At 40.4% G+C, this 11,358-nt stretch overlaps 1 protein-coding gene across 8 annotated transcripts in view; it reads right to left on the reverse strand.

The window, feature by feature from the left end:
• The window catches only part of CFAP43 (cilia and flagella associated protein 43), a 100,058-nt gene extending 88,837 nt beyond the window's left edge, over nt 1–11,221 (reverse strand). For 7 of the 8 annotated variants that reach the window (XR_013525115.1, XR_013525114.1, XR_013525113.1 and 4 more), the window contains exons 1-3: nt 11,062–11,221; nt 9,144–9,397; nt 4,168–4,264 (exon numbers count right to left, since the gene is read on the reverse strand). Coding sequence is in view for 4 of the 8 variants with exons in the window: in XM_002756581.7 (XP_002756627.4) it covers nt 4,168–4,264; nt 9,144–9,397; nt 11,062–11,126 (416 nt within the window). In the remaining 4 variants the exon portion in view is untranslated. The remainder of the gene's footprint in view (nt 1–4,167; nt 4,265–9,143; nt 9,398–11,061) is intronic. The other variant, XM_078346429.1, reaches the window with a different exon arrangement.
• Nucleotides 11,222–11,358: the final 137 nt, after the last annotated feature.

Here is an 11,358-nt window from a genome sequence, read left to right on the forward strand (position 1 = left end):
TGAAGCTGTTAATGCCTTGATCTTGGACTTTCTAGCCTCCAGAACTGTGAGAAACAAATTTCTGTTGTTTATAAGTCACCCAGTCCATGGGATTTTGTGATAGCTTACTAAGACAGGGACCAGCTTCTTTTGTCTTCCTGCTGGTTCCCTTATTAAGGAGTTATACGAAACCACCTTACGTCTTATAATCTGTTTGAAATTCTACCTTAACATCTCACCTCTCTAAAGTTTCAGTCTCTTTCTTTAAAATGAGGACCATCATAGATGTCTCATGGGGGTTTTGTGGGGGCGGGGAGGGGAGGCAGGGATTAAATGGACTAATCCATTGGACATCTCAGTGAATGACTCTCTGATGAAACTCATGGTGGTGGTATAGCTGGTGTATAGCATATTATCTTTGCTTGTGAACCCCAGATGTCCCAGGCCCCACCAGCCTGAGACTAGAATTATAAGACCATTCTCCACTTAGATTCTTTTTCAAAATTGTTATTTTTAATAACACAAATAATATATGAATCCATTCTGCTTTTTTAAAACATTAGAACATAAAGGTAAAATCTTCTTGGACTAATTTACTTCCTGGAGTCAAATCATGGTACTTGAGCTCCTCCTGGTCTGACTTCCAGAAGTTCACCTCTTTTGAACTTTTACTAAATTACTTTCACCAAGTAAGTTGCATCCTCCTCCCTGCTTATCTTCCAGCTCCCTTGTGTTTAGGCCCACTGCTGGCAAAGCTACCTGGTGAAGAGGACTATTGGCCCTCATCATAGGATTAAATCCCACTCACATTTCTTTTTTTTTTTTTTTGAGACGGAGTTTCGCGCTTGTTACCCAGGCTGGAGTGCAATGGCGCAATCTCGGCTCACCGCAACCTCCGCCTCCTGGGTTCAGGCAATTCTCCTGCCTCAGCCTCCTGAGTAGCTGGGATTACAGGCACGCGCCACCATGCCCAGCTAATTTTTTGTATGTTTAGTAGAGACGGGGTTTCACCATGTTGACCAGGATGGTCTCAATCTCTTGACCTTGTGATCCACCCGCCTCAGCCTCCCAAAGTGCTGGGATTACAGGTGTGAGCCACCACACCCAGCCCCCCACTCACATTTCTATGCAGCACCCAAGAGTGCCATCAGGGTTGCTGCCAAAGTTTCTAATCTTGGGTTTCCAGGGCAGAGGCTGGAGGAGTGTCTGTCTTCCAGCTCTGTTCATACTCATTCTTGGGCCCCAGGGCACCTCTGCTGCCACAGACCCTCATTGAGAATCTCCTCATGAGAGAGCAGTGTCTGGTCCTCCCCAATGCATCTACCTTGTCCTCCCCTGCCCTTCTCACTCCTGCCCGCTCTCACTCAAATTTTCTAAATAGAAGTGCACATGAATATTAAGACATGCAAATAAATCTAGGGGAAGGGTTGGGACAGGGAGAAGATACTACCTACGCATAGTCTCAGTCTCACCTCAGCCTATCAAAAATGCCCCCTACAGAAGGCTCAGATGTACCTAATTTGTACCTAAGAAGAGGTATGTTTTATTTCCAGTAGGAAGCAGGAAGCTTATTGAATGGATTAAATCCAGTGAGCAAACTCAAATGCTTATGGGGCCAGCAAGTTAATGTAAACGATGAAATGGACTGAGTATGTATACTTCTAGGTCAGGGGTTGGCAAGCTCTTTCTATAAAAGACCAAACGGTAAATCTTTTTAGCTTTGCAGACCACATATGAGCTCTCTTACAAATCACGTCTGCTATTATACAGCAAAAGCAGCCATACACAACATATAACCAAATAGCATGTTCCAATAAAACTTTATTTACAAAAACAGGTGGTGGGCCACATTTGGCCTATGGGCCATCATTTCCCAACCCCTGCTCAAGGTGGTGGGCATCTAGAATGAGCACCCACTTACTAGCCCACACCAGACCGTGACCATGTGGGAATAAAGGTCCAGGGTTGCCTGTGTTTGAGAGAGGCTATACAGATAATTTTTCTCTAACTTTTTCCAATTTTAAAATATTTTATGGCCTAAACGAAATACCTTGGTGACCCAGAATTAGCCTAACAATCATCATTTTTGAAACTCTGACTTAAATAAACGTCATGTAATAGACACTGTTAGGTATGATGCATATGTTTTACTCAATGAATTATTAGAAAAACCATATTTAGAAGATATTGATATATCCATTTTACAGAGGAAGAAACTAAGACTTAGCCTTTCTAAGATCACACAGCTAGTAATTTGTGGAGCCAGGATTCAGGTCTAAGTCTGTTACACTAACACATCTGTGCTCATTCCCCTTCACTGCTTTTTTTAATATTCACAGGTTGTACTTAGGAAGGACAATTGGAGCCTTCTGCTTTTGGAATTATCAGAATGTATGCACTTGTCATCTCTCCCAGCTGCTTCCTATCCTGCTATCCTGTGTATCCAGAACTGTGAGATGATACATTTCTGTTGTTTGAGACACTCAGTTTGTGATATTTTGTTATAGAAGCCCTAGCAAGCTAATACAGTACATCAACAACAGGTGAATAAAGTACAGTATATCCATACCAAGGATTAGAAAGCAATGACTATTGACACATATATGCAGCAGCAGCATAAGATAATTTCAAAATAATTATGCTGCATGAAAGAAGCTAGACAAAAGAATAGACACTGTATGACTCCCTGTATATGAACTACCAGAAAATGCAAGCTAGAGTGACAGAAAACACATTACTGACAAAGGCTAATAAAGATCTTTCTGGGGTGATGGATGTATTCATTATCTTGATTATGGTGATGGGTATACACATAAGTCAAAACTTATCAAAGCATTTACTTAACATGTGAACAGTTTATCATCTGCCAATTATACCGCAGTAAAGCTGCTTTAAAAAATTTTAGGGCCAGGTACAGTGGCTCATGCCTATAATCCCAGCACTTTGAGAGGCCAAGGTGGGCAGATCACCTGAGGTCAGGAGTTCAAGACCAGACTGGCCAACATGGTGAAACCCCATCTCTACAAAAGTACAAAAATTAGCTTGGCATGATGGCAGGTGCCTGTAATCCCGAATATTCAGGAGGCTGAGGCAGGAGAACTGCTTGAACCTGGTAGGAGGAGGTTGCAGTGAGCAGAGATTATGCCATTGCACTCCAGCATGGGTGACAGTACAAGACTCCATCTCAAAAAAAAAAAATTTTTTTTTTTTTTTACATAAAATGTGGCTCCCTGAATCTAGGTTCTTATATTTTTGTATAAGAAATGCTGACATACTCACACCTGTAATCCCAGCACTTTGGGAGGCTGAGGCTGGCGGATCCCGAGGTCACGAGATCACAACCATCCTGACCAACATGATAAAACCCTGTCTCTACTAAAAAAAATACAAAAAAATTAGCTGGCCGTGGTGGTGCGCACTTGTAGTCCCAGCTACTCAGGAGTCTGAGGCAGACAAATCACTTGAACCATGAGGCGGAGGTTGCAGAGAGCTGAGATTGCACCACTGCACTCCAGCCTGGTGTCAAAGCGAGACTCCATCTCAAAAAAAAAAAGGAAAGAAAGAAAGAAAGGAATGCTGGTATATTATCCTTAATCATTCCTGGAATATCTTGTACTTCCCCTTGAAAATAAGAAAAATATCCCCTTGAAGGGGTTATATGATGGATAGAAGAGGGAGTACAGCCTTAAAATTGGCCACATGAAATAATTCAAGAAAGACCAGAAGTGTGTCTTAATCACAGGTATTTCCCAAACAGTAGGCAAAAGTGGTATAATACTCCATTCTCTGAACATATAGTTATCCTAATGTCTCTAACAACAATTACTTTAAACTGAACTCTAATATAGAGACAATCTCAATTTCAATATTAGCAGGAAACATGCAAACAACTCCAAGATGCCATTTATTAAGTGAAACTTTATGTATTTATAAATTTATTATCTGAGAATACATAAAGCATGTTAATAAAAGAGAATGACAGTAATTTAGTTCTCACATAGTGTTTGCCCTGACTGCCAAATTTTATGCCTAAACATAGCAACTATATTAAAACTTGTGATTGGGATTTTTTTCCTTCTATATTTCCTTGTTTCAGATTTTTCAAGTCTATTTCCTTTGATAAAATCCAGAACAGTAAGAGGAAAACGTAACCCAGTAAAAGGAATTCCACAGGATGCTGAAACTTACCAAAGGGCCAGTTCAAATTCTGGGAGAGAGGAGTAACTAGCCAGGTAGGTGCCACAGTAACTGAATGAAAGTAAAGTGTAGTCCAGAAGAATGTTGCCTAAAATATAAAATCCATTACAAGGATTTGATTATGTTAAGACCATGTTCAGTTAACTACAGTCTTACAGTTTATTTTCCTTTGCTAATGATTTTTGCATAATTCAAAAGCATTTAACTATTAGAATAAGAAAGCACTTGGCTAATTTCTAAGACCATGAACAGAAAGCTTAGAGCAAAGCTAAGATCCATTTGTAAAAGATACTAAAGTGAATTAGGACCATTAGGCTACTGTCTCTGGACTTCAATGCAGAACTGAGCATACTGCACCATATATGTCCCAGAATGATTTGAAATGACCCAAGAATCATAGAGTATCTCATAAATATAGGAGACACTGTAATTAGCATAGTTATTTAGACATCCTTAAATATCTTGGAGGGTTGTAATCATTCTAGCTTACTTCCTCATTTCTATTATCATAGGCCATATCTGGCCCTTAGCTTAGTATCTTCCAGCTTTTGGAACAGCTATAAAAAGTGATATACTCCTTTATACCTATAGTTGAAGAAAAGCAACATGAATTCCAAAGTCTTAGCAACAAACGTGTTTTAAAATGCATCTCATGGGGAGGCCAAAACAAGAAGTGCCTGTCTCTGCTTCCCAGTATAGAATGGTCTCATTTTTCCTCTTCTTCATCTGCTGTTTTTAATGTGGTTCCACAGGTGCAAGCTTTGCCCTCACCTCAGTCTGTCTTTGTATGTGTCTCAATTCCTTGTTGTGGGGATTTTTAATGGCTGTTTCTTGCTTTTTTCTCATTCTCATTTTAATTGACCATAATATAATCCTCCAATTTAACTTGTATCATTTATTGATATCTTTAGCATAGTCTAATCAACAAAGAAAAAAATATGTATCTATTGAGCATTCACTACAAAAACTAAGTTTTTCTGTAGGCAGAGACCTTAATGATTTTTAAATACTTGCTAAATAGACGTTTCCCTCCACAATTGAAGATGACCCATTTTAGATATTCTTTAAATCTAAAAAAATATGGTATTTGAAGAAAATGCAAAAAAAAAAGAGAGAGAGAGAAAAATATATCCTCTATAATCCTACCACCAAACTTGGTAAATTTCTTTCTAGTATTTTCTTCTGTGTTTACTTGAAAAAAAAATGTATATTTTCTTTAAATATAACTCTGCTTTTTATAGCTATACTAGCCATAGATTAAATATTATATATGAGGTTGAGTGTGGTGGCTCATGCCTGTAATCCCAGCACTTTGGGAGGCCGAGGTGGGTGGATCACCTGAGGTCAGAAGTTTGAGAGCAGCCTGGCCAACATGGTGAAATCCCACCTCTACTAAAAATACAAAAATTAGCTGGGCGTGGTTACACATGCCTGTAATCTCAGCTACTCAGCAGGCTTGAGGCAGGAGAACTGCTTGAGCCCAGGAGGCAGAGGTTGCAGTGAGCCAAGATCGTGCCATTGCACTCTAGCCTGGGTGACAGAGCGAGATTCTGTCTAAAAGAGAAAAAAAAAAAAATTAGCCAGGCATGGTGATGGGCACCTGTAATCCTAGCTACTCGGGAGGCTGGGGCCAGAGAATCCCTTGAACCTGGGAGGTGAAAGATGCAGTGAGCTGAGATTGTGCCACTGCACTCCAGCCTGAGAGACAGAGCGAGACTCTGTCTCAAAAAAAAAAAAATTATTTATGACAATCCACTTTGAAATGGAATTACATCATACATAGTGTTGCGTCCTATTTTTATTTACATTGCATTGAGCATTTTATCATTATCTTAACACCTCTTTAAAAATGTTTACATAATACCCCTTTATAGTATGTTTTAATTTTTTAAACTATATCCATAATACTGGAGATCTAGGTTGTGCCAATCTTTTGCTATTAGGACAGTGCTTTTTAAATTCCTTTGCATGTAAATCTTTGACCATATTTCTAACTGTTTCCTAAAAATTGAATTCTTCTTGAAGTGAGTATACTAGGTCAAATTGAGTAAATATTTACTTCACAGGAAGACACTATCAACTTATAGTCCCACCTTCAGCAAATAAAAGTGCTACCAATTTCACTGCACTCTACCTAGCAATTATGATCTTAAAAAAAATTGTGACCTTGATTGGCAGAAAAATAGTATCTTGGTTTAAACCATACTTTTTAAAAACAATTGTTGAGATAGATTTGATGTCTTTGGTCATTTGTAGTTTAGTGATTTGTCTGGGTTAATTTCTTTTCCATTGTTCTAAGAGGCTGTTTGTCTTGTTTTTATTATTTCATTAATGCTCTGAAAATATTTGATCATATTTGTTCCAAATATTTTCCTGTTTATTATTTCCCTTTTAATTTTTCATGGTGTTTTAATGTTAATCAGTTTTAAATATATATGTAATCAAATGTGTCTGTCTTTTCTAAGTTTTTGTTTCTTGTGAAAAGTTCTTCCCCTTCCTGTAATCACTCCTCTATTCTATCATATTTTCTACTATTTTCAAGTGGATTTATTTCTATTATTTATATTGAACGCTTATTTTCATTTGATATAGACCATGAGTATCTAACTTGATACTTTTGTTCAAATATTCAGTTTTCTTAACACCACTGTTGAATAATACACATTTTTTCTTCTTTTTCTTCTTCCTTCGTCCTCCTTCCTCCTCTTTTTCTTCCTCCTCCTCTTCCTCCTTCTTTTTGGCCTCCATCATTTACTCAGCTCTTAAACACTTTAGATTCTGTCCTGAGTTTCCAACTCTCCCACCAATCTGGTGATCCCTGCACCAATGCCATACTCCTAATTACTATGGCAACATAATATTAAAATGACCCTCTGTGTAGCCATCTTTCTCTTTCAAATTATTCTCATTCTGTTTTATTTTCCCAGATGAAGTTTTGAATCATTTGAGTACTCCTTGCTGTCTAAAACATATGATAAACCTATATGACAAATTACTTTCTGTGACAAATCTCAGAAATATATTTATAATAACCAGGCTTTCCATCCAGGCATATATTTCTGTATATTTAAATATTTTAAATCAATGATTTTTGTAGTTTTCTTCACCTAGGTTACTCACACTTATTTTTCTGAATTATTTCTAAGTATGTATATCTTCAAACTGCATGCATATTTATCTCAACACCAGCATCTTACTGAGCATTCTTTCGTTAGTAGATTCCGTCATCCATCATCTTCTTTCTCATAGCTATATATTTTTTTTCAGTTTTATATTTTGTTGCCATTGGCTAGAACTTCCAGATTGATATTAAATAACAGTGATAATAGCAGGTCTGATGACTTATTTCTAATATTACTGTGAATTCCTTTAGGGCTTCATTATTCAGTATGACTCTTGGCTAATGGTTTGAACTAAATTTCAATTGGCTCAAACAGAACTACAGCCAAATAACCAAGCTGAGGAAATTTTAAAGAAAAAAGGTAGTTACAGACTACCTAAATACTCCCCAACTTGTGAATGGGTTATTTTTTTGTTTTTTGTTTTATTTTGTTTTTTGAGGCGGAATCTCGCTCTGTCACCAGGCTGGAGTGCAGTGGTGCAATCTTGGCTCACTGCAACCTCTGCTTCCTAGGTTCAAGTGATTCTCCTGCTGCAGCCTCCTGAGTAGCTGGGACTACAAGCATGCACCACTATGCTCAGCTAATTTTTGTATTTTTAGTAGAGATGGGGTTTCACCATGTTGGCCAGGATGGTCTTTATCTCTTGATCCGCCCACCTCGGCCTCCCAAAGTGTTGGGATTACAAGCATGAACCACCGTGCCCAGCCAGGTTATGTTTTAAAAGTTGTCTTAATCTGTTGAGAACGTAAATTTCCCCACAAACAAAGTATTATAAATTATACTGAAGTTCCCTGACTTCCCCCAAACACTTATTTGACCCTTAAGACTACAGAGCTAAGTCCAGCTTCAAGCATGAGCTTTCTGCCCACGGGATGTTAAATGAGGGAATCATTAGGTAGAGGCTCCAGCAGATGTGTAGTAGCTCAGTGTGGGTCAGCTGTATCTAAGAATGCGTCAGTAGGCCAGGCACAGTGGCTCACACCTGTAATCCCAGCACTTTGGGAGGCGGATGTGGGTGGATCACTTGAGGCCAGGAGTTCCAGACCAGCCTGGCCAACATGATAAAACGCCATCCTCTACCAAAAATATTAAAAAATAGCTGAGCATGGTAGTGTACGCCTGTAATCCCAGCTAATTGGGACGCTGAGGCAGAAGAATCACCTGAACTCAGGAGGCAGAGGCTGCAGTGAAGCCAGGATCACGCCACTGCACTCCAGACTGGGTGATAGAGCCAGACTCTGTCTCAATAAAATAAAATGTAGTAAGTCAAATGGTAGGCAACATTGATTGAGCACTTGGCATACATGCATATACAGTATATTATATAATTGTATCTATCATCCTTACCGCAGCCTTCACATTAGACACTATCTTTGCCTCTATTTCATGGATGAGGAAATTGAGGCTCACACACTCATCTTTAGAAATTATACTAACATCAATTCACCTGGATTTTCAATACATATTAGGGAAAAAAAAATCACTGTTGTGAAAAAGGTAATAGAGTCTTCTAGCCCAGTGCTTTTCATAGTTTAATGTGCATATAAATCACCTGGGGAATTTTGTTAAAATGCAGATTCTGATTGAATAGATCTGGCTTTGGGAGCCAAGTTTCTGCATTTATAACAAGCTTCCCAGGTAGCACCAATGTTGCTAGTAAACAGAGCACACTTTGAACAGCAAGGTTCTAGCCAACATAATTAAATCTTCAGTGATCAGCTTCTTTCTCTAAAAATGTATATTTAAAAAAAAAAAAAAACCTTTCAACCTTCACTTATAATAATTAGATTTCGTCAAATCTTAAAATCCTTCAATTACGGGCAGAGGAAGGGTTCTCCAGAATACCTTTCAATTTGGTCCTTCTGGTCAATCCAGGAAAGCTGTATATGTGGATGAGGGGTTTTAGCTTCCGGTCAGAAAAAGCCACAACTTCATAGGGGATGTTAGTTGCCACGACGCCCACAATTCCATTACTACACTGGAGTACAGTCTTTTTCTTTGTTTCAATGTTAATGAATATTACAAAATTCCCACAAGGGTAGCAAATGGTGTTGTTGTTGACAAAATGAACATTCTGCTTAGGGAATCCTTGCACCCATCTTTGGGAAAAGATATGTCAACATCAATATAATACATTTCAAATACTTTTTTAAAAAAAAAAACAAAGCAAAGGGTCATGAAAATCTTTGAAACATTGCTATTTGCATACTTTTTCTGCCCCCAAACGATTTCTAAAATAAAAGAACACACATGCTGGCTGTGAGATCCGTTTAAGTCAATGAACTATAGAAATTTAAATGTAGACCTAAAGTTCCATAGGTCTCCCAAGCCTTCTTCAGATAACTTTTTCAGCAAAGAAAACTCTCTGACCAAACCTGAGAAAGTCTCAGAAGGACTTCTGAGGTCTTGTACACTTGGAAGACAAAAAGTGAAAGTAACACAGAAAAGAGCTTGATCTGGTTCCCACACCAGATCTACTCAATGAGAATTATAAAAGAATTGCAATTCTTTTATAATTAGATTTAAAAAATAAACTTAAAAAACAACTTTGCATAGGACAGCCTGCTTTGTGTGTAAGCCGAGTAGGAAAATTGCTTATTTACACAGATGAAGAATATGTGGCCACATTTCAGATCTAGAAATACAGAGGAATGTAGAAAATAAAAAGAATGAAGTCGACGTCAGTGAAAGGCTAGCACACAAAAGAAACCCTTAGTTGCCGGGCGCAGTGGCTCATGCCTGTAATCCCAGCACTTTGGGAGGCGGGTGGATCACGAGGCCAAGAGATCAAGACCATCCTGGTCAACATGGTGAAACCCCGTCTCTACTAAAAACACAAAAAATTAGCTGGGCGCGGTGGTGCGTGCCTGTAATCCCAGCTACTCAGGAGGCTGAGGCAGGAGAATTGCTTGAACCCAGGAGGCGGAGGTTGCGGTGAGCCGAGATCGCGCCATTGCACTCCAGCCTGGGTAACAAGAGCGAAACTCCGTCTCAAAAAAAAAAAAAAAAGAAAAAAAAAAAACCCTTAGTTAAGGAGTGCATGCTAGGTGTATGCAAAAAGGAAGGAGAGATGGAGGAGATTCTATTTTTATTTAAATATTAAAGATTTGCTTGAAGACGGTAGAAAAGGCAAGTGAAGGACACTGGTTTGGTGAGAAACCTCGAGACATTAGAGTGCCCAGGACTAGCAGGGGGTGCTGTATAGAGTGGGGGTGGGGGCTGGAAGTGTCGGGGGGAACACGCTAGAATGCAGGAAAAAAATTACCACCCATATTCGCGCAGTGCTTGATGCTTTTCAAAGACCACTATAAATGCAAATAAATCCAAAGCTAGTGGATGGGAGTTAGAAGGGATTCAGGATCCAAACTTTGGGGAAAATCACCAAAGATAGCAAGGACGGGATCGGGGCTGTCCCCGGGTGGAGGGGGAAGGGGGTGTGATCAGGGAATCTGGATCACTGGCGGGAATCCTGAGCCAGTGAAGGGTGCAGGGGGCGTTGCTGGGTAAGTGAGCGAGGGTCAGGGTCGCAGAATAAGGAGTGGAAAAGACAACTGATGGACGGGGTTACGGAACAAGGGGATGGGAGCGCACAGAGGAGGTCACACCAGGAGGGAGGCTGCGGGAAGGCACTGGGGGCGGAGAGGAAGGGGGCGAAGCTGCGTGGAGAGCCACCCAAGGAACGCGAGGGAGAGAAGGGAGGAAGGGACGTCGGACAGGAGGTTCCGCGAGACCGAGATCGGTGGCGGGGTCGTTGATGCCGCACCTCACGGATAGGGACGAGCCGCCGGTGGAGTGGGGGCCTTCGTCGCGCTCCCGGCCTTGAGCCATGGGCCCAGTTTTCCTCAGGCGGGAGCGGGCAGCGCACACAGCACCCCAGGGCGGGTCTGTGACGGTTTCTCAGCCGCCTGGCTGTGGGCTGCAACGCCGCGGCTGTGTACACCCGTATCCCGGAGACCGTAAGCCCCGCGACCATTGGCTCTGCGCTTTGGCCTTCTCCCTCCAGGGCCGAGCAGATTGGTGGAAGGGCCGCCGCTCTCGACCAATAGGTGAGCGGCAAGCC

This window comes from Callithrix jacchus, chromosome 12, assembly GCF_049354715.1.
Source record: "Callithrix jacchus isolate 240 chromosome 12, calJac240_pri, whole genome shotgun sequence".
NCBI classification, from domain to species: Eukaryota; Metazoa; Chordata; class Mammalia; order Primates; family Cebidae; genus Callithrix; species Callithrix jacchus.